Source organism: Embiotoca jacksoni, unplaced genomic scaffold, assembly GCF_022577435.1.
Source record: "Embiotoca jacksoni isolate LCO1_2020_lvr unplaced genomic scaffold, fEmbJac1.0.p SCAF_13, whole genome shotgun sequence".
In the NCBI taxonomy this organism is placed as follows: Eukaryota; Metazoa; Chordata; class Actinopteri; family Embiotocidae; genus Embiotoca; species Embiotoca jacksoni.
The window spans coordinates 9,687,208-9,711,824 of NW_027185263.1; the positions used below are offsets into that span (position 1 = coordinate 9,687,208).

Consider the following 24,617-nt stretch of genomic DNA (forward strand, 5'->3'; position numbering starts at 1 on the left):
TCGACCCTTGTCAAACGTGTGTGTATTTTTCACTCCTAGCGAAGCAAAATGTCAGACCGACACAGTATCCTCTGATGCTCTGGTGTAATACTGGACTGCAACTGGCAGAAGGAGGAGAGAAAAACTGCACACTGCGGGTGTAAGGATGTAAATGGCGAACAATATACATAGCAAATTGCTTTGGACTCCGAAAGGATAGAGTAGATGCTACCAAGTGTAAATACAAATCCCCCTCATCTGACAGTATGTGATGACAATTCAAGGACACGCTGTTCAAAGTTTCAGAGGGACTCATTAGGGATTTCTAAACTTGCTGCAGCGACAGTAGGCGGATTGATTTGCTGTTGCAAGAATGTTTTTTCAGCTGCAAAGAATGTGATAGTGAAAGGTACTACAACAACGGAGTCTTTGGAAATACCGTAACATTGAACACGAACAGCCACGTGTCAGCTTACAGGGTTAAACATGGTAATGATCAGGTTTAGTGTCACCTAATGCATCCATGTCTGACAGCATGGTGTCCATCATCCCTCTTCACCCATTCCTATTCAGGCCTACTCGGTGTGTGGGTCGCTGAAGCGTGTCGCAGCTCGCATCGGACAACAGGCAGAGAAACATGCTGGACAGGTCAGACTAACACATGGACAAACACTTTCACACCTGTGGGCACTTTACAGTTTCCAGTTCACCTGGCCTGTATGTCTGTGGACTGTGAAGGGAAACCGCGGCACCTGAAGGAAACCCACAGGAATATGGAGAGAGCATGCGAATTCAACACAGGACTAGCAGTTTCAGAAGTGCTGACATTTTAAACCCAGAGCCTCAATGCTGTGAATTAACACTGCTAACAAGTGATACACCTTTGCTGTCATGTTTTAATACTTCACCGTCACCCATTGCAGTCGAATCATCTTGAAAACTACCTTTCAAGTCTCCTGGATTTAAAATTATTCCAGGTTGCTCACGTACTGGAGCAAAACATTGTATTTATGTGGATGTTTGAGTGTTTGAGTCATTTCAATGTCTTGAAGAATATGCTCCAATCAATCAGGTTCATATTTTAATGGAAAGAAAATGGTATTTGTCCTTAGGGGTGTATATGTACCTGGTGTGCTCTAGCAGGTTAGCTATATCTCAACCCAGACTACATGAGATAAATAATCCCCATAAAATATTTAATCCTGTCAAGTCAGTCTTGTCACGCCTCTTATGTGTTTTTCTTTCCCTCCCCACTGGAATCTGGCAGATTCATTTAGCAGAGCTTAAAGTCATCAATGTCCCGGGAAGGCGTGAAGGCATACGAATGTCTTCTGGAATGTTGAGTGCATAAACAGTGTGATCAGCTGAACAATAAATTTCATTCTGAAATAATTTGAGGTTATTTGAAAAGGCTCTGCTGATCATGGCTTAGATTGCTTTGGCTGTCAGCGGTTGAGCAGATTTCAGCATAATCTTCACATTATCCATTTTTGTTTACCTCAGGGACTGATTCCTTTGCTGACATGAATAAATGTATCCAGTTTATTGTGTGGTACTCTTTGTTCATGAGAGTTTATTTCTATACTGACCCACTGCTATGATGACATTATGCAGACTGTGCATCTCTAAACGCATGTATCTGTGATTAGATAATACTCTCGCTGTCTGCGCAGACATTTTTTTCTAGTATTGTACATCAGCCACACATGCAAACGTGAAGACTCGCTGAGGCTCACTAGGTATTTGAGGACATGCACATCTGCACAAGATTAAAATCAAAGTAACTTTAATGTTGCAAGGTGTGCTACTGGTGAGTAGGGTGACCTTTCTTAATCACTTTATGTACATCTTCAAAAGGTGACTATTCATTAATTATTGTTTGGTGACTAAAGGTTGAAGGCAGGCGGTGGTCAGTGTGCTGCACGTCTGCGCTCTGCACTCACCATATCTGCAGCTAACGAGGAGACGCACCAAGGAGCCTTTGTGGTTTTTTATTATTTCCTCTTCAAGCCACCCCCCTAACACCTTACTTCTCCCCTATGGAGTTGGCACACAAACTTTGTCCTTGTTATCATCCAAACCCTCCTTGTGTAAACACCAGTGGGCTGACTATCTGCCAGAAAACATTCCCATGGCAACCAGACATTTCCCTGATTGCGTTTGTGATTTGTTCTCTCATTCACATAAAACACATTTTGCCCAATTAAGGGGCGAGGAAGTGTATATACTATTTGAGTGTGTGTGTGTGTGTGTGTGTGTGTGTGTGTGTGTGTGTGTGTCCATTTGTTTGCTGTAGTATGGATGCGTGATGCTTCTCTCTGCATGCTGCTCAACATAACATGCCTGCCCTCAAAATAGTGCAGGTTTCTCAGGGGCAGTGTTTCACAGACGGAGAGCAGAGTTGTTTGACGCACTCGCCCACACCTTAACATGTAATATGTAAGAGCTGTACTGTATACTGTATGTATGCATTGAGATAAGGATTTAGCATCTGAGGTTAGGGGAAAAAAAGCTCCCTTAAAATTGCTCTAAAACATTTCAGGCATCTATCATGTCTTAAAAATGGCTGTTTGCAAAGTGTGTATTTTAAGAAAACAAACAACTGCAGCCCTTGTTGTATTTCCATGACAGCAATTATTTTGCCAGAGTAAGTGTTGCATTTTTCTTGAACAGTGGATCTAATTTTTGAGTGAAACAATTCATATATCTTTTGGTGTTTGCCAGTTTGTGTCAGTGCAATAGATGGGAATAGCACATAGTTAAATGTTGGCTGGCTTATTCCAGTTCTGTTCTCTCTCCCTGCAGGAACCATGAACCACAAAAGGCTCAAACAAGTACAAGGCAGAACTCGAGGGAGATGAACCTCTATTTTCCTCAGCCCAGGAAAATAATTTATGCATTGCTGTGTAAAATGTTCCTAAAAGTTGATGAAACTTGTCACTGCAGGAGACATTCTAAAGCTTTATTACCAACTTTACAGCTGGAAAAGAATCAGCCTGTTTTGCTCCCTAATGTGATCACCTGAATTTATAGTTATATTAACTCTGCCTGCCATAACTTGGCAACAAAGAAAATTCGATTTTTATCAATTAGCATCATTTTCTAAATATTTCTCAAGAGGGAAGAGCCAGAAGGTCTTCAAAAAAAATGCAGGTGGCATGTCAGCTTACTCTGAATCCACCTGTTCATTGATGTGTTTTTTGTGCTGATCCTGTCTTCCTATTAGGTCTTCATAGGTCGAGAAAGAAGAGTCATTACCCCCAGGACATTACTCTTATGGGCAAAACCTTTGCATAATATTACCTCTGCCTCCAGCCCAATGTGTGTTGCACACACAATCAACAATAAAAATGTAAACAACACACCACAGGTAGAGATACTCCCGCTGTCTGGTCAGAGGGAGGGGGAAAGACTACAAGCAATTTATTCACACAAATTTAGCATTTATTAAATTATTCTGACAAGGATTATGCAACATGTCCCAATAACTTACATATTCTCCCTGGCCAACTTGTTTGATGACCGTCCTGTTTGTTTAACGTATTCCAAGCATGCTGGCTGTCCTAGTGACACGCACGGGGTCAAACTGAGGGAAAATACGAGGGTGTGTGAGGGAAAAGAGAGACAGGGTAATAAACAGAGTGAGTGTTATGTTTATTCATCATGCATTAGAGGAAACTGATGAGGACCTGCCAGTCCCTTTAGCTCTGCTGGCTTTTCATTGGACCATCTGGCATTTACACCATAGAGTCAGCTTAGCCACTTAAAACCTCTTTCTACCCCTGCCCCCTTCTTCTTCTTCTTCTGTGCTCCATTTTTCACAATGACTCCTCTCCAGATCTGGCTGGACACAGCAGGCAAGGGAAGGGGTGGACAAAAGGATGAAAGGATGTTGCATAAAGGAGGAGGGGATTGAAGGATAGATCATTTAAGGAAGGCGAGAGATGAGTCGAGAAGTGGGAAAAGTACGAGAGATTACCATTCCCCAGTTCTTGCTTATTGAGGAATAGCAGTGTGGGTGATTATAAATCCACGCCGTTCTCAGTAACACCAGGATTACACACCCAGCCAGACCTAATCTATGTGCCTAACATCTGCCTCTGATGACACGGACACATGCACACACACAGACATGCAGACACACAGTCAAACATGCATGTAAACCCTCACGTGATCAAAATGGTTACAGATGCAGGCGGTGTCTGAAGCAATTTCATCACATGTATTATTTATGAATACTTTAACCTCATGAGCATGATCAGACACAATTTGAATGTAGTGCTAAAACAAGGCAACTAGAGGATGGGGAGATTGAATGGGAAGAGGTGATGTCCATATTTATGAGGATATGAATTCACATCAGAGAGCTGCCCTCAGCTGTATGTAGAGGAAGCTGTGTACCAGCCCTATCACTCCCCTCCCCCTGCTGTTTTAGGAGATTATTACTAAGGCAATCCTCTGGCATATGCCTGCAAAACTGCTATGTGCGAGACAGGGAAGTTAACCGTGCATTTCATGTCCTTTATTGGATTTTCTTGTGATGAAAGTGCATAAACGCCATTGGATTATGTCACATTTACACAACATTAAAATACAGTAATTGCCTCAAACCTTGGGACATTTCTTTGGTCGGGTGGATTTTTTTTTTTCTTCTCGTGGACACTTTCTGCAAACTACACAAACGGCAGAGAAAAAGCTGAATCCCATTTTCCGGAATATGTTTATTTTACCCTCAGTAAGTGTTGGCTTGAGCTCTGATGTGCTGATTTGACAGAGGCCTTCAGTGTTACGCTTTTAGACTTTATTACAACACTCCCCAGTTTGTTCTGATCTTGTAAAGACGTGCTATTCTCACAGAGGTGAGACAGAATGATGGATCAACATGGTGCTGGGAAATTTGGCTGCATCATGGCCCTCAGAGCTCAGCTTGTTATCTGCTTTAGCTCCAAGGAATTGGTATACTGTCACCCTCGAGATTGCTGAGATCTGATTTTGGTAAGAAGGAGGTCTGCTCTATGTTGTGCTTTGATCATCACAGGTTTTTATGCTCACCAGCAGAATAAGCATCCAGATTTGCTGAAGCTGCTACAACTGTAAGATTTTTATTAGGTCCTTGTTGAACAGTTCAAGCGTGAAATGCTTGTGGTAGTAACCTTTACAGTCCATCTGATGACTCAAATGTAAGAACATTCATAACACACCAGACTGTGTAACAAACACACCTTGAAGGCAACTGGAGAGTTAACACCTTGCCCCAAAAAACTGCTTCATATATCAATCCTCTTACACCTGAAGGCACAATCACTAACACTATCACTCATTAATAACCCTGGGAGTAATGCCCTCTACCTACTTCTTCCCTCTCAGTCTTTGTCTCAGTGCCAGCCTCCACGTTGTGGCTATAAAATGGTAATCCAATTAAATAAATTCCAAATCTAGATTAAAAGCTGTTCATGTGTTGCTTGGCTTTGTTCCACCAAATTTCATTCAGTATTTTTGAGCTTTTCATATTTTGCACCAAATTTTACGAGCTGACAGACAAACCAATTTTACAACGAATGAGATTCTCAAGACTTTTTCAAAACAATCACTCAAGACAACTGAACGAAGCAGCTCCATAAAAAACTATGATACCATGTTTTTACCATTTATATATTTATAGCAATCGAACAAAACATATTTTCTGCAGTTACGCATGTTGAATGATTGTAATTTATAAAGGGTTAAAGTTTTCTCAATTTCTTCATCTTCTAATTTTAGTATGCCATCTGCAAATATAAACATTATTAAACATGAATATTAGGTTACCACAGAGCAGCAGTTATCAATGACAGAAAATTGTTGATATACAGATTCTGTTCCAGATATTTCTCAGATCTTTTTCAAAAGCAATATCAGTCATTAGGGTTGTACAAAATTCTCTGCCCATCAGTTATGTTTATGTGGAAATATTTCACAAGATAAGTGAAAACAATGAGCTGCTGGTGGCACTACAGGAAAAACATTTACGCATTCATTCAAACTTTAGACTCATTGTGGCGTGTGTGAATATCTTCACAAATGCATAAACATTTAGTACATATACTTTAATAATATTTCTGTTAAAACTGTATTATAATAAAATACTGCAGCTTCTTTCTCCTTCAAACTAGTTGTCAGTGTTGCTGCGGAAAGATTTGATATCGTTGTTTGTATGAATGTCTGCAACACAAATATGATTACACGTATTCTATTATTTCCAAAGACTTGCAAAAAGACATAGTCTGTGTCTGTGGTATTGCCTGGCGAGTTATCCTTGTTTTCTTTGCACCCTGTTCTCAAGAGTTTTGTTGTGGTGGCACCATATGGTGATTTCAACAAAACTCACTGCGGAACACTGGCTCGAGCTGGCGAACAAAGACTGTGTTATCAATATCAATAAACCACGTTGTCCTGTAGAGCACAACACAAAGAACATGGCCATATGGAGCTGCTATGATCCTGGTTCTTGTAGGGGATGGTGTTGATGCCCAATTGCTGTGGCCAGTTTGTCAGTACATTTTTCATCCACTTGCCCATTTCTACTTTTGCCCCTGCAACATTATGCCTCAATGTCGTAAGCGAGTGCATATGATTATTGATAGTTCCTTCAGAGCATGCAATCACTGTAATCACAATTACCATAGGGGAAGCCTGTGAGGCATGTCCGCCATAGTCAGCACAGCGTTATCAGGGATTTTGCCGTTTTCAATTAGCAGATTTATGTTTTCTGTTCTGTACCACCAATGCCATTGATTTTCCTGATGTCTGATATTGTTACGCATCTATTCAGTCCCTGTGCGTGTGCTTCAGCGGCTGACCGCACAGACAGAGCTGCCTGTCTCCCGGTCATCACGTCGGGCCTCTGGAACATGTCACCCTGGTTTGAGGCTGACACTGGACTGCTCTAATCTGTTCCTGCTGCTGTGCTTAAGGGCATCCGCTGCAGCCATGCAGCGCCCAGCAGTGAAGAGTTAAACAATATGGCGCTGGCCTCAATGTGTCACCACTGGCACTGACAGTATTGATGACATTCGAATCCACTGGTTCTGATGGCGAGTTTGAATGCACTGTTGCCACTAGTTACCCATATCAAAGATGAATGGGATCATAGGCTTCCACCTCCACTTTTCTCTAACTGCACTGTGCACAAAGTGAATCATAGTCCAGAGTCCAAAAATGGCACCCTGGTGGAGGCAGGCACACACTGCTAAAAGATATTGGTCCAATCAATATGTATTGCATTTGCAATTTAAAGACTTCCATTCCTTATTTAGAAAAGGTTAACAAAGATTTTAATAAAAAAAAAAAAAAAAAAAAAAATCATTTGTATAACTGCAAAGACAAAGACAAACAACTACCAAATGCTTGATTCCTCACCTCCCCCCCCGCCTTGTTTTTTCCACATGTAAACACGTCTTATCGCTCAACTGTGACAAATGCTTTAAATAAGTCACCGTGTGCTGATTGGACTTCCCGTGCCGACCCTCCGCTGTGTGTAGACTTAGAGCACCTCCGAGCATTGTGCTGAGATCAAAGACAGATTCAGGGAGGTCACGTTGGGAATAGGCAAGGGGAAATGCACGCACACCTCGGCGTAGCGCGAGATGAGGAGAGAAAGTCAGAGGGAGAAATGGAGACAGGCATAAAGCCCCAGTCGGAGACACAAACGTTGCGTCTCTCTCCGTCCCTCAGTCAGTGGATTTCTCCACATCCTGATGTTTGTCTGGCTGACGGCTGCTCGCTCTGTGCTGTTTGCCACAGTGACGCCTCGCCACGCAGAGCGCCGGTCGCGTCGTAGTTCAGAGCATGGCAAGGATATTACAGCTGGCTAAAGAAGACAATTACTTCTTCCGTGTGTTCACAGAATAGCAAATTAATTCAGGAGGATTCCCGAGGCGGTGCGGTGATTTGACATTTTAGAAAGAAATAGCCTTCTTTTTCTTGCAACGTGGGCACATGCAGACGGAGGAGAGTTAGAGATGCCAACCATCAAGCCAGGGACACTTGAAGACGATGAAGACTTCAGGTATGAATGGACTGAACCTTCTTTCAAGAAATATTTTCTAAACGACATATAATTAACATTCCTCACCAGAAGGGAGGTGTGGCACCGCCGCGTTTCCAAGCTGGGGGCTCATGGATGGATGACTTTTGTGCGAGGAGAGGAAAAAAAAGCCAAGAGTCTGTGTAACTTTATGTACGTCACACGTGGTCACCACATAATATCAAGTAATTCCTGTCGCCTTTAAGTAACAGACTTTACGTGCACTCTTGTGGAACTCGGGGACGTGCGCTCCATGTTTCATTCAGGACAGACCGGTACCGTCGGTACCTGCGGGACATAAGAAAAACACAGCTGGGATTTGAAAGCAGCTCGGGCTGTGGGCCAGTGATGCCGGACACATTAACACTCATAAAGAACCGAACAGAGCCACGGCTGGGGCAGCTGGAGCGCACCCTGGCCACGGAGGGGAGCGCCCGCCCCGCCTGGGTCATAGCAATCCTCGCCGGATGTTTGATCTTCACCACGGTGGTGGATGTACTGGGGAACCTGCTGGTGATCATCTCGGTGTTCAGGAACCGCAAGCTGAGGAACTCAGGTAAGGTCTTTCCTCCCTTGCAATAGGTTGATTTTACACAAAGGTCAAACAGAGGTAAAGAGGATGATGAGTGATCACAGCCACTTCGATTATTTGGAGGGAAATTCCTATGCTTTTCGCCTTTGATAATAGAACTTTTATTACAATGGTACAACGAATTTGAATGATAATGTAGGTTAAGTGTGCCTGTGTGAAATCTGCTCTGGAGTGAGTTCTGGGTATACTAAATCTAGTTGGTACTTCTTTCTCTAAGCTGCTTGGGTACATTTTATGCTTTGACCGATGAACACACTTTGTCCCATTATATCTATGTAATCAGTGAACCCAGTGACAAATAAGTCACGTGATTTTGTAAAAGAATAAAAATAAATTGAGAACATAAAAAAGTGGAAATTTAATTGAACTCAAATCACATATGTAGTTTTAACTCAATTATTTAAGTAATACTGTTGGATTGTGGACTGTTGTCAACCTCTGTGAGCCTGGTTGCACATGCTATTGACAACATAATCCAGACTGCTAAAAGATTCATATTTTGCTGAAGGGCATTTAAGGAGCAGGACATATGGTTGCTGATGAACACGGTGTTGGCTGGTACAGGGATTTAACCCACATTTCCAGTGAAATAATAGTGTACTGAAACCACAGCTGGCCACTTACGTTTTCACAACTTTCTATTACGAGGTATCAATCTATCTGTCACTGGAGCTTGAATTATACCTCTCTCTTCTAGAACTATACTGGGACAGTCTGACATTTCAATCCTTACTCGCTCGTGCAGCTCTTTCCAAGTTCACATGAAGGTAGTCTGAGTCACACTTACAATTAACCAGCTCTTTGGTTAATAAGCACAGGTGAGCCCTTTTGTCAAGCTGATTTAGAAAGAGATTGATGAACGAATTCTGGTGTGAATGTGTACAATTACGGTGCAGGAGCCCTCTTCCTGCACTATAGTGAAGAATAATGTCAAATCATAACACTGAACGCTCAGGTAAAAGGAAAATATACTCTAGGGGTTGTAATTCAATTATGTTCTAATGTAAATTAATGGCATTTAATAATTTTACTGAATCCTGCACCTTTTTTATACACTGGATTTCCCCTAATTTGACCCTCTTTATATAATCAGACATTTTTTTTTGTTTACTAGAAATAAATGAAACTTATTATTTCTGAAAGACATATTTAACCCTAATGGCAGATTTTCAGAAATGCTTATCATGATACTAAGAACTTGTCAAGATGGATATTTTCTGCAAGAAGTCTGCTAAACTGTGCTGACTGGCTATTCTGGGCTTTATCAGGCAACAATTAGGGCAGGAAATATGCATTTATTTGCATATTCCGTAAATCAGCAACTATTTTTCAGCCAGTAGGAATGCAACCAGGAATCTTTTTTTTCCCCTTCATAGTCAATATGGAAAATACCCTTAGGATTTATCAAAGCAACTACAACCTTTCATTTTAGGACATAATGACCCTGTCCTTGTATTTGTTCACAAGAAAACCTTTTTTCAAATTTATTTCAGTGTATTTTTATTTTTTTCTAGTCATGGACAGAGTGATCACTGGAGCATCTGAATGCAACTGTATCTTCAAACTCCCACATTCTGCACTCTAGTGTGGATTTTTTTTTTTTTGGAACTAGGGTTTAGTTAAGGTTCTTCTTATTAATACCTCTGAATGGCCATAAACCAAGGTTATTTATTTATTGAAGAAGTTGAACTGAAGTAGGAGGTACGATTGTAAAACAGGACCGAAAAATAAAGTGTGATTTCACTCGAGTAGCACGACCTACAAAAAGCCTTTTAATGATTATCTTATTAGACCTTATGCGCAGACCGTCTTAAGGAAGCTGCAATCAGAGGATTCAAAATAATAAAACTGAAATCTTTCCACTTCAGTGAATAAGGCAGATATTTATTTAAAAAAAAGAGAGTTGGTTCGTGTAAGCAGAGAGCACATTTAACCTCTTCATCTGCGCAGTTTTTCATTTCTTACTCTTTGATAGAAGCTTTTATAAAATAAAAACCATGTCTTCGGTGTACAGAAGTAAGAAATAATGCTGAATGCATACAGTCAAGTTGCCCCTGGGAAAATAAAACATCAACTGTGGTATCTTTTTTTTTTTTCAAATTTTGTCCCACATAAATCTCACATAGACATTTGAGAGGACGCATTTGAGACTTGGGTGTTATAGGAAAGACTGATGGTGTAAAGTCTTTACCGAAATAAGATCATGACACCACCAAAGGGCTCTACTGTAAATTTGTCACTCTTGGACACATAGTACGCCTGTCAAGCTCATCCACCATCAAGAACAATTGCTTGCTCAGGGCCACCTGATATTTCTTCTGTTTAAAAGCCCGTCAACAATTTCCTCCACCTTGGCCAACCAAAGCCAACGGCCAACCAACTATTTATAAGAAAAACGTATATTTCAGAGCTTGGTTAAAAATGGCCTAATTTCTATTCAAGGTATTCTTCAATGTTGTGGATGAGTTTTCCTATACCGCTCTAATATCAGGAAAATATACATGGTTTTTTTTTTGTTTTTTTTGCCACTCACGGTGCATTTCCACCTTAAAGCTGATCTCACTCAACTCAAACAGCCCACTCAGCAGTTCCACGCTGAACCCACCATCGTGAACTCGAAGGATGGCTGCTGTAGATTGAAACAACCCACTCAACACCTTAGATAGGAAAACACCTGAGTTAACAACAGTGTATTAACAGGCAGTAGCAGAGGGCAGCGTATGATTACTCACTACTGTTGTCATAGCTTTGCATAAGTCCCTGCTGGGGCAGAGTGAACAAAACTGACCGCCGAGTGTGATATTTCATCAGATGCGAGGCTGTTGAGTGATGACTAGCTCAGCTTAAATCACACCTACCCACACTTGTGATACATGTAGTCTTATAGTAAATAGTTTACTCCAGATTCATTATTATTCTGACACTGAATTGGCATCACAATATCTGTGATTCACACTAATCAGAACTCTCATGCATTTTGATCATGTAACCAGGCTGCTTAAAGATTGCAGAGGGATTGCACATTTCCTTCCCGCCCCTAACTTTCTTTTCTGTTTTGACTTTTCAAAGACGTCAATGTTTAATTTAAAGGGCTTTCTCTCTCATCATGCACTATTGTATATCAGCAAGCATGCACCTCATACACCAAATCAAAAGCATGCATCCACAGGTCGTTGGAGCCATTTGTCTCCTGGAGTTTGTCTTTTAAATAGAAAAGTGTTGACTCACCCGGAAGCTCTTTAACATACAGCTGTGTGCTGGCATGCAAAAAAAAAAAAATCACACAAAGCTTGTTCAGGAAAATACAGTGGAGTTGGTCTACAAGTGTTATTGTGATATTGTGTTTTCTTGTATGAATGTGTGAGTATGGGAAAAGTGCCTTGTACACTTGTGCGGGGCAGAGGTTTTTTGTCCCCTGAGATTCGTCTTTGAAGGCGCTTAGGTGCTTCAAACCTTCAAAGAGAGTTAGACAGGATCACACATTACAGAGACTCTCTTCAAAGAGACTTTATTTACATCATATCTCTCCCCCTCCCTCTCGTTCCTTCTACAGCTACTTCTCTCTAAAGCTCTTTGCCTGTACAAAAATAATGCTTAAAATATTCCTTCGTTAAGACTGACGCTTGAAAAAAAAAAAAAAAAAAAAAAAGAATCACTCGTTCCCCGGTGCAGTTTCACATCCAGCTTCTCTCCGTCTACCTCTATCCATGGTGCTGAAACCCTGAAAAAAACAGTCTCCTCCTCTGTCTGGCTCTACAGATTAAAAACACTAAAACCTGAGTCCCTTTTTCCATGTTTTCTTGTTTATATTTGTGTGAACTTACACACGAGTACTTTCAGATTCTTGACATAGCCCAGTCCAATCCAAATGAACAAAATTATTCTTGCTCCACCCGTTTTATCCAGGATACTTTAAACGCTGTGTACTTTAAGCAGACAAATATCCCAGTATCAATCAAGGGCAATGATTGAAAATTGGCTCCGAAATGCTGTGATTTTCATTTAACGAGTGTTATTGTGTCACTAAATTAAGTTTTAATAAAATAATGGGCTTTTGAAAATGTTCTCTGATATGCGAGGACCTTTTGGCCATGTGAGACCAGTTGGATCTCTGCAGGCCACCTCCAGAGATGAGTCACGTATACGGTCATCCAAGGTGTGAACAGTCTTGTCACAGGAAGCCATTAGATAATATGGTAAAACAAAAAACAAAAACGAACAAAAAAAGGTGAAACACAGATGTAGCAATGGTGCGGAGGTTTAGAAAGAGCCACCCTGTCATCAAAAAATTACATCATGCAGAATTTTCTATTCACACAACCGTGCATCGAAAAATAGATTTGAAAGTGCTTTTGACTTTGAATAAGGATTATCTGTGGAGACTGGTGTTTCAGTGACTGCTCAGGCAACGTGAAGGACACTGCAGGAATTCAACCTCTCCAGACTGTCTCCAAGAGGAGAACCGGTGCTCAGAAAATAGAACAACCAGCACATGAAAGGAAGCCTGATGAATATTGGCAGCACATTCTTTGGTCAGATAAAACTCAAATAAATTGTTTGGATCAGATGGGGTCCAGCGTGGATCTGGCCCGGTCTACCAGTTACTGCATAATGCCGACGGTGACACAGGGAGGTTGGCATCTGATGAAATAGGGCTGCATGAATGCAAAGGGTATGGGGGGAATTGCAGTTATAGGTGGCACTATGAATGCAAGTTTGCACACCCAAATATTGAATGAAAAGGTGACTCAAAAATCTTAGCAGGACAGGAATTTTCAAACACTGACAACACACTGCAACAACCACGTAAGAATTTGTAAAGCAGAAAAAAGTGAAAATGATCAATTATGACACATGTTCCCTGACTTGGGTATCTTAAAGAGGAAAATAAAGCAACAAAATCTTTCCAGCAAGAGTGGCTAAAAAGAGAGAAATATTAGTAAAGAACGCTGTACTCCTATTTTCAAAAGTAAATCCAGCCTGTATGTTTTCACTTATACATAAAACAAATATCCTACATTTCAACTTATAAGTGAAACAATTAGCCTATTATAAGAAGATCTATAACATTTGACTGATGTTGCACAGGGGTGTTTTGTTGTAAACTCTATGTACCGATCTCGCTACATTTGAACAAAAAGGTAAAACAAAAGACAAAACAAAATAAAGGAGATTAGATAACAATTGGCTGCATCTCAAAGTCAAAACTAGCGGAAACCTCCAAACAAAGTTGTTGTTTTTCCTCCCGAGAGCTTTGTCTTAAGGTACCGTATCACAGAATCGCTGGACAGTTGGGTTGAAGTGCAGCGGAGTTTCTCCCAGCTGAGCTTGAATGTCAGCAAGAACACTGCTGCTCCAGCTGCATATAAAGCGTTTACTTTGTCCTTATGTTCTTGGGAGTTTGAACTCCCAACTTGAACTTTTCAAGTTTTGGCGTACACCATATTGAGAAAGGCCGCAAGTCTCTCTGCCTCTGCCTGCCGCCCGCCCTTCCGTCCCCCCTCGTGTTGCTGAAACATTCAAACCCACTCTCTATGTTTCACTCAGTCGGCGTCAGTGGCATCTACTACTACACTGAAAAAAAGGGAATAGGGAGCTCGTTGAATTTATAAAAAGGAAAAGTGCAGATGCAACACAATTCAAACATATTCCGCTTGTAAACGTGGTTCAATCATGTAGACTTCAGTTGTTTATGGAGACTGTAGAATGAAAAAGATCCTTTTGCAGTGAGTGGTACCAATGTAATCGTATTTGGTCATTACTGGAAGTGTTTATATTCAAACATAAGAGCGCCAAGAAGTACCGTTGGCCGCTCCGGAGTAGAGGAAGAAGAAGAACTGTGTCACTGCAACCGCCAAGATTGTGAAAGATTCAAGACAGGGAACTGAGACTGCATCACTAAAAAGTAAGTTCATTAAATTGATTCATGTTCAAGTCGCCGACATTTCCACTATATTGCTGTTTTCATACAGTTTGCTACAGTTACATTCATCTCAAAGTTTTTGTGTGCATAGCCTTTATATGGCATATATAAATATCCTGCTTTTTAGCAAGCAAGCTAGCTAACACCAGCTATATCTATCGCTACCGAGTTAAGTAACCACAAAAATCGGGGACCACCGACTGTCCCACGGCTAACAACGGTGCTTTGTTGTACTCGCAGCCGGTGGAGGATTGCAGTCAGCCGGCCTCTCGTGGGGATTTCTCCGGAGTTTCGCCTCCCAGCTCTGTGGGGTGGAAGCAGCCGATGGCTTGTGCCTTATTATCTTTTTGCTAGTTAAGTAATAACCGCAATGATCAAGTCTTTCCGCTGACCCACCGACTGCTGACAACGGTGCTGCGTTGTACTCGCATCCAATGGGAGAGCAGCCGGACACTTGTGGGGATTTTCCCGGGATGTCGCCTCTCCATTTTGGAGGGTTGAAAGCAGGCCACGGCATTGCCACAAAACTATTAAACGTTCTTCAAAAACCATGTAGAGTGTAGTGTTTACTCTCCTGGGTTCTGTACAGTGTGTATTTATTGCGTTTATCACGTCAGTTTCCTTAGTTAAAGGGTTATGAACATTACGTTTAGTAACTCTTAAAACTTGATTCATACTGGATTTAAAATGATTTTAATCTTGCCATTATGTCTGTATTACAGAAACTATCTAAAAATTATGGTCTGTTGCATCATTGCCTTACGCTTTTGTTATATGTGTGTGTTTTATTCAATTGAGGCAATCCACTGAGTTCACCTCAATGATTCTTAATATTTTCTTTTATAGGTACATTGTCCTATTTACACAACATAAACATGCAGAGGCTTTAAGTGGTAAGTGCTGTCATATTTATTTTCTTTTGTGTTCCTGTTCAACTCCTAATTCTGCATTTTTGTTCCAAAACAGTAGAGGAGTTTGAGTCATAGATAAAAAAAAATATATATATATCAGTTATCATTGAAAATGTAGACTTGCTTTACTCTGACAAATATTTCCTTTAAACCTTTAAGAGCATCAGACAAACATTAGAAAGCCTGGTCCTTGCATTTTAAGACCTATCAATGAAGCTGAAGTGATAACAGATTTAATTCCATCATGTGTTTTAAATGTTCTCTTTGCTTACATCTTAACTTGAGGCTTTATTGATGTTACCAATAATGATCTTGATGTACATTATGATTTTTGCACACAGAAGACATGAAGTGATGAACCAGAGGTAGAGGACTTGTGTTCACTGACAAGCTGCTAATATGCCCGATTGTATTTCATTTGTCTGTGCTTTATCTCCCCCCCAGACTGTATTAGTCTGCTGTATGTGTCATGGAGGCTTCCTGCGAGATGTTTACCGTTTAACCTGATTCCTTTTTGTTTTTACTGTTTTTCAGATCAATGCTGCATTCAAAAGAATCACCAGTGTCCCTCTTCAGTACAACTTCCTGTCTCAGCTGGACCTGCGGTCTGACAACATGGTGAGGCTGTTCCTGAAGAGAGCAGGAGAGCTTGGGGAAAGCCACGCGTTGAAGAACTGGCTGATGTAAGTGATACAGAGTCCACACAGTCATGAAAAACTTATAAATGTTGAAAATTTGGATTATGATTTTTGGAAAATCTTAATATTTTTAGAGTTATAGAAATGCTACATAACATTTTAAATGTTTTAGTTGCTACATAAGTTCTTTCCAAAAAAGCATACAAATTATATGTAAAGCCAGGAAGTTCATGAGTGTAATTCCTTTTATTCTTTCTCCTCCCTCTATTTGTTCATCTTTTGTCTTTTTACCTTTCCTCTATTTATTACAAGTATCTTTATATATTTGTCTGCCTCCTCAATCTTGTTCCCACATGATTTGGAGCTCACAGCATACATCCCATAGTACAAACCCTGGTGTTATATTCTCTGAGAATTATGTACCAATATGACAGTTTACACTTGTAGCTGACTTTAAAGTAAAGCACAAGAGCTGAATTAAGATGCTAATAAAGAATATCTCCTTTCAGTGTAATGATGATGACGCTGGACGAGCGAGTGCCTTTAAGGGAGTCTGTATCTACATGAGTGAAGATCCAGAAAACCTTGAGCGTGAATATGTGGTATGTATGAACCAATGCTTACTTTTTTTCCCCTAATCTTTCAATCTTGCTCTTCTAGTCAATCATTTGAACTGAAATTATTCATTAATTGATAGAAAATCTATTGATTATAATTTGATGAAACCTATTTGGTTGATTAATGTCCTACTGTAGTAACTAGTCTTTGAACTGCCCAATTTCATAGTGAATCATTCTTTTCTCATTTGGCTTGTTAAGTAAATTTAATTTACTTTCCTTGTCTGTTTTCTACAGGGCATGAATGAGGATGCCATCAACGAGGCCATTGAAGACACCACCGTTAAGAAACGTTCTTGAAGAACATGCTTCAAGTGCTAAACCAGAGGACGTTGGAATTGTTCTTTACCAAGGTGTTTCAAGATCAGGATAATTCAACGGCTATCCTGCAAACTATACTACACTACACCTTTGAGGTAGTCCAAAAGACTTTCATGGAACTGGATTGAGGTAAACTTTCAAACAAAGCACTCACTCTAAAAAACAGACTCTTTCAGTGAAGAGAGGCTGTGCTGCTTGCGATAAATGACGTTTGAATTGTCCTCCAAGGCATCTTTGGTATTGTTATACCACTTGAACTACTTTTGCATTTCCCATTGATAAGTTCACATTGACATAATTTTCTTTTATGAATTGACTATAAAAACAGTTCCAGAGGCTTTGATTCTTTGGCAACTGTTTATACATGGTTTGCATGTCTATTTGTGTTTATTAGTCAGAAAAGAGTTTACACAGGTTTAATTTTATTTTTATTTTTTTCAAATTTGTAAATCCAGCTTGCAAAAAGTGTTGTCAGCTCTGAAAATGGTGTATGCAGTGTTAGCCATGGGAGCAAACCTCATAACAAAGCACTGGCTTTGATTTTCCTTGTTCACTTTGTACATTGATCACTGCTTTTTAGGTGAAATAGTGTTATTCTTGTTTTGTACTTTCTCTCATGAATACACTGTTTGTGGCTCATTATATTCACAATGTTTTGTATTTCTGCTTTTAAACTGCAGTAACAGGTTTATAGTGGGTTTATAAATGTGTTTGCAGTTATTAATTCACTCTGAAGATACATATGTTTGTGCTCCTGTTGCTACATTATAAACTGTTAATACAAGTGTCAATCGTATGTATTATTAATCCATTGCACTTTATTAAGAATTTCCATGATTTTTGTTGAGATGCTGCTGTGAAAACAGGTGTGTGTAGTTTACATAATGTGTTTGTGTTTGAATCTACTGCTATTGATGCAGGGTTATCAGTGTCCAGTTTTTGTGTTGCACTGAATCCTCCAAAAACTGTGTGCAGTTTGTTCTTCAAAGTTTTAAAGTCCAATAAAGAAAAAACTTTGTACAGAACTCTTGATTTTGTATTTGCACACACATGAACATTAATCTGATATGTACAATACATTTAGATAGAGTTAACTTTAACAAATCAAGTTAGATTTACAGACCTAACTTGGATACTTAGTACATAATTAATTTGCTTTAAAGTTACTTCATTCCTTAGAATAATATTAGCATGAAGAATTCAAGTTGGCATTACAAATAAAAATCAAGTACCCTTGGCATAACGAAATTGCTTTATTATTACTCAATAAATTGGCTTTATGGTAACTGAAAAATAATGTGTTGAACCAACATGATTCTTTCAAACAGTCTATCGTGAATTAAATACTTTAGTTTGAAGAGGAAAATTCTGTCAGGTGGACACATTTTGATTATGTGGGAACGATGTACACATTCAAATCTAGTAAATTCAAAGAACTTTTTTTTTTTTCAGTGTACTCCTGTACTGTATTGCTGCTCTGTCTTAGCTGTTGTTCAGATTGATATTTTTACATGGATAAAATATGAAAAAAACTATTAGAAGAGGAATACAGGAGAGAGAGAACAAGCATTCACATGTGTTTCGAGATTTGCAAATTTTAGTTGTGAGGAGCAACTTTTGAAAGCTCAGACACTTCTGATGACATTTAGGCTTGTGAGAGCACGTAACCAGGTCCTGACATCTAAAAAGGCTGTTTTTTCTGATTATGATTAGTGACTAAGTTACAGTTGTGTTTGAAGATACTGGAGGTATGCAGGGGTTATGGGTTGTCCTCAGAAGTGTGCAAATAAATGTGTATGAGTGACAGAAGAAATGTAAGAAATGTGAAACAGAAAGACAATTTGTGTTGAGTTGCATCTTGGAAAATTTCAGCTTTTTAGTTTATTGGACTGTTCCTAAGTCTTCATTTCACATCTTTACATTTCAGGCATTCAGCTGACACATTAATCCAGAGTGTGTCCCAATGAATAAGTATGGGGGATTTCTCTGTCTTGCTCAAAGACGTTTTGACAGGACATACAGCTGTCGGCACACTACTGCAGGCAATCTCTCTGAATACTAACACTACCCTGCTGCCCTGTCTATACTGATAATTGTTTCTAGATGTACATTTACTGTCAGTCTGAGAAATGGGCTATTAACAGCTGCGACACAGTGATTTTAGGAGAATTGGGACTGACATCTCCCCTCTTTGTACAAAGAGAACAGAAAAAAGTCTTCCTGTTACACATTCACAAGTGATTTGTTTCATAAATGTCAGCTGGAAAGCTGAGCTATGTCAGCCCATTGTTTCATTTTTCCAATATATCAGGCAAATTTTTCAAAAAAGGATATTGACTACCGCTGAAAACTTTTTTCCCATTCACCTTTACATAATAATTATTTTATTTGCCCTGATTAATGATGCAGAAACACCTTTTACATCAATAATGTATTTCAAAGAGACAGGAAGGAACCGATTTACTTAATTTCCCTTCCACTTGTATAATCCTTATTATTCCTGCTTCACTAATATCTAAAGAATGTAGCTTACAATTTGCTGAAGCTAAGACTTTAGCGACGTAAAAATCCCCCAAACGCTGATCCAGTAGCTCTTCCGTACACTTTGGTTGAGAATGGATTTTTAATATTCTGGTCATTACTTTTAAAAAATAGTTTTGTCCTTAATTTCCACTACTACCCAGTAGGCATCCTCAGATCCTTGGCTCATTCTGTTTTTTACTGTAATTTATGCTCCTGTCCAAGGTTTTTTGCCAAGGGGGAATTTGAGTGTTTGATTTTAATTCATTAAAATCAAAATGGGAGATGTGCTGGCTGAACAGGTTGTCAGATCAATCAGATGTTCCTTAATCCTGAGGAGCTTTCCAAGTTCTCCAAAGCAGACAGCTGAAGGCAGGCGCATACCATCCACCCAACGACCCTACTGGAACCTTTTTATGTGCATAACAGAGGAGATCGAGAGGAGCAGGCAAAGAGGGAGAGTTCACAGAGCAGATTAAATGGAAATAGAGGAATGTTAAGCTGTAGCTCAAAAAGAAAAGGGGAAGAGATTAGACGCAGGGGCTTTTGCTAGTTTGATTTGAATTAATCCATTTACTCGATATTGAATCATTTGAAATCACACATAAAAATTGCATTTGACATCCCATTATACATCCCATTGTGACAAATATTAGCCACTCAGTTTGGTTTCATCATGTAGTTTCAAGTAGAATCCATAGGGGAGCTGAGTTACCACTGATATATAATGCATGGAAGAAGAGTGTCTGCAGGGCTTTGGGGGATTTTCTGTATGTGTTAGGCTTTGCCATATAATTCTTTCATCATCTGGCCTTACTGTTTTTTTTTGTCTTACTCAGTGAGTATTTAGGCAGAAGTGAAGGTTGGACATGACTGCTGGGGATGTTTTCAGCAGCATTAAGTGCTCTGGGAGTCTCCTTCTGCCTGAGCTGTGCCCAGGCACTGTCCTGTATCTTTTGGGTGAAGCATGACTTCTGTAATTCCCTTGAACACAGACAGTTGGATAAAGGGAACAGGAGGAGCTCAGACCAGCTAGGTGGAGAGCAGCAAGGTGGGGAGTAGCAAAAGGTAACAGAGAAATGATAAAGACCTCGGCTATAAAATACAGACAGACAGCCAAACATTTAGCGAAGAAAGAAGTAAGATTGAAATCCCTTGGTATAAAAAGTAAGAGAGTGATGCCGCGTTCCAGAGGCACAGCAAAGACAACGTAAGAACTACTGTCATGTGTCATCACAATCACCCAGTTGTTATCAGTACTTTAGTGCTGAGATGGAGGATGATTCAGTAGCACACAGTACGCATGCACACAGTAACTGACAGAACAATTTCCTTTAATCTCAATAACCATGAACATGATAGATTGACCCATTTAATCTGCAAAGCAACCGATTGGTAATTTCATTCCTTTATTCCTTATCGAATCCCGTAATGCCTGCTGTATCTCCTCCATATCCATAATATATGCATTGTGATAATTTGAAGTGCATTATGTAACAGTTTCTCAAAACCCCCAGGCAGCAGTGGGTGAAGAGGAGGAAGAAGAAGAAGCAAAGGATTTGCTGCAAGAGAACGAGGAGAAAGAGAATGAAAGAGGGAGGGAGGAGAAATAGAGAAGATGTGAGAAATCGAGGGCAATCTAGGATGAGAAAATGAGAATGGGATAAGGGAAGGAGGGAGTTGTTGCAGGGATGCGCAGACGTGCATTAGTGCAAACGACTCCGCAAACGAAACAGACTGTCACAATGTTTGTTTCAGACTGACTCAGCGAGAGATAGTGAAGTATTTGGGACACGCAATCCCATAGAGATGTAGATGAAGATGGTCAAGAAAGGCTTGAAGGCCAATTGGGAAAAGGGGTATGAAATGCATTTCGGAAGTTATTTTATCCTCAATTAATATATAAATTTGTGGTCAGATTGAGGTTTGACTGCAATGGGATTAGTCTGTGTTTTGGTAGAAACAACCAGTTTGATCTGAAATCCATCAAAGTTTTGCTTTCAGAAAGTAAAAACTTTAAACTTCCATTCAACTATATCAGCAACAGAATTAGAGCTCCATGTTGATGTGTTCCATCCTGATGCTGCTTAAATCATTCAAACGTGTTATGGCATGTTGGTATTTATGACACTGAGCGTTTTGCTTCAAAGAAAATTAAAAGATGCAAAGTGTTTAGTTTTCATTCAACTGGTTTTCTGTTTGTTAAACCCTGAAGTCATGTTAAATAGTGTACAGCAGTTTAGATGCATTTCACCAGAGATAAACACGTTAATCAGTCTCTTCCAAAGAGAAATCATGGATTAAAGAGATATGTGTAAAGGGAACTCAAGCTGTTTTTGATTGATTTCAAATACCCTGCATTGAATACTTGACTCATACATAGTCTAGGCTTTCAAACTCTGGCAGGGGATACTCAAGATTCCAGAGGCAAAATGTGAAATACCTAATTTCATACATAAATTAATTTTCCCTTATTTTCACCAATTGAAAGTTCTTAAAACTTTTTCTTCATACTTTTGATCATTTTGCAGCTGAAGGGGTTCAGACGTTTGACGTGAATGAGGCCAAAACAATTGTTGTCCTAATGCAACGCGTCCTCATATTAAAACAACAAAAAAGGTCCATTTCCAATGACTCCCAAAATGACATACATACCTATATAGGCGTACTGGACCTTCGTCATTATGGTAACAGTAATATACATGTGGTTATCGTTGTAAAATTTCTAGGTGAGGTTTGGACACAAAAATTACTCTGTTAAGTTTAGCAAACGACTCGTGGTTTGGGTTAAAATAACTACATTTGTTATGTATGTGACGTTACGTACGTGACATGATGGTAAATATGTAATGTAAGTTGACCTACGTATATGTAAGTTAATTATAACTCATCATTGACTTTTGTCCTGTGTTTGATCCATCCAACCCCCCCTCACCTCCATGACTTGGTCACTCTTTCTACTATGTCACCGGACTTTCTCCTGTCATAACTTCTACAGCCACTAGGAGATCACCTGTATAAACATTGGTCGTTTTAACCCCCTTCAAACATTTACCAGTGTTGACGTTTTCTGGTGAGGTCGGGGTGTCTAATATGTCCATTAAAACATGTTTCATTCAATTTATTTGGTATGGCTCCTCAGAATGCTCTCACGGCATATTAAATTACCTAAATTTACAAAACTTTTGCATTTTAAAGAACGGAAACGATATTTGTGAGAAAATAGAGACAAAAAAAAATAAAGTCACATTTCTCCCCTGGGGGCTTCACGTCCTTCGGTTTCTGTTCATCTGTTTCACAACTCACGATCAGAGCATGTTTGCAGCCCTGGTTTAACTTGGCAGGTGGAATAGACAGTTTGAGTACTCAAAATTAAAAATGCCAAGTTTTCTGATCAAACACAGAATGCCCAGAGAAATTAAAGCCCTTCAAAGGCTGCAGTTGGTCAACCGGCTGTAATTTTGTAAGTAATAATTTGAAGAGATGAAGGCGATATTTTACATAATTAAAGAGGTTGCGCCTAAAAGACTATCTTTGGTGGTTTCATAATCAATAATGTCAATAAGAATTTCTCCCTTTGTGCAGTGCAGCTTTAATCTAGACTGTTATTTTCTCATTGTTCACTGTTATAATGATGAGCTAAGACAGCTTTCTGATTTAATCATCTGCTTTGCTTTACAGTTCACTGTGCACTTCAAAGGTCAATCTCCTAGGACTAACCAGACTTAATGTCTGCCTGCTCTACTCAGTGGGAAAGCCAGTAAGCCACAGAATCACAACACTATGTAGGTCTAATATGTAAATCTACCAAATCACGGGTAGTGTTACATTAAGAATTTACTATTCAGAAGGGTAACCTACTTTCTCCAGTGTAGATTTTGTAGAGTTTTTTTTAAGTAGGTAATACTGTATACTGCATGACACAGCTTCAAATTTATAAGAATTTGCACTTTGCACGGCTTCTATGTTAGATTTCTTAACTCAATGCTGAACTATTGCAAATAACCTCTGAGTGTAGAGACAGAGTGAGGTGTATCTGCTGTTAAACCTTACAGCCTGGTAGGCTTGGCAGCATGTGCCGCCAGACTGAGCAGAGCGGCATTTTTAATGTGAAGGAATAGAAGGGAAAATGGACGAGGGCCGGTGTTGTGCATTCTAAATGTAGGGCGGGATATGAAGGGTTTGGCTTGCCTGAGGCAAAGCGTCCACAAAGTGCATTTTGAATGTGAATTGTCCTGATCTGAGTTCATGTCCACCCTCAAACAAAAGCTCACTAACAGATGACAACTTCATCAAATGCACACATAATTTGCAGCCTTGTGATGCGCACAAACAGTTTTCCTTATGCTTTTTTCTGTACAAGATATTTTACTGAAATTTCATCTGGCTTGAGAGGCAGCCTGAGCTGGATTAACAGCTTTCCAAAAGATAAACAGTTTGCAGCAATATCTCTATTCCCTATAGCCTCTGCAAATCTGACCAGTAACTTACTTTTTTACTTCACCTTTTGTATTTTAAATAAGCAAATGCAGACGTTTTCTAGTCCTATACAACTCTGTAGCGGAACTGAAGGCAAGCTTATTAAAATGTCCTCTACTTGCAAGTGAATGAACAACATCAGCCTCTTAATGCTAACAAAGGTCAAATGTAATGTAAAATGTCAACATTACTTTCCCCAATTAAACATTCCTGTTAATCAAGTGAAAGCTCTTTCACATGCTATGAACATTCTCAACCAAAAAAAACATCATTGAAATCCATATTTATTTATTTATTTACTCGTTAATGTTTTTGTAACATGTCATCAGTCCAATGGAAAGTAAAAACTGGCCCATGAAAATGTTATTATTTGTAAATTAAAGCTTTTGTTGTTGAACCAGACTGAACATTTTATCCCACCTCACAGAAGTCTGCCTGACCTTCCAACTAACATCCACCTCCCACATACTGAAAGTGAGCAGCAGCTCAGGAGTCTGCTGTTCTGTTTGAAAACACATCAATTACGACAACAAGAAGTCAACTCCCACTCGGCACACATGTACTATATGTGG

General features: G+C 39.6%; 1 protein-coding gene across 1 annotated transcript in view; it reads left to right on the forward strand.

Moving 5' to 3' along the window:
• The first annotated feature begins 7,571 nt into the window (after positions 1–7,571).
• mtnr1bb (melatonin receptor 1Bb) overlaps positions 7,572–24,617 on the forward strand; it is a 40,585-nt gene continuing 23,539 nt past the window's right edge. Inside the window, exon 1 of the mRNA XM_069146338.1 lies at positions 7,572–8,600. Within this exon, the coding sequence (XP_069002439.1) occupies positions 8,393–8,600 (208 nt within the window). The 5' untranslated portion in view covers positions 7,572–8,392. The remainder of the gene's footprint in view (positions 8,601–24,617) is intronic.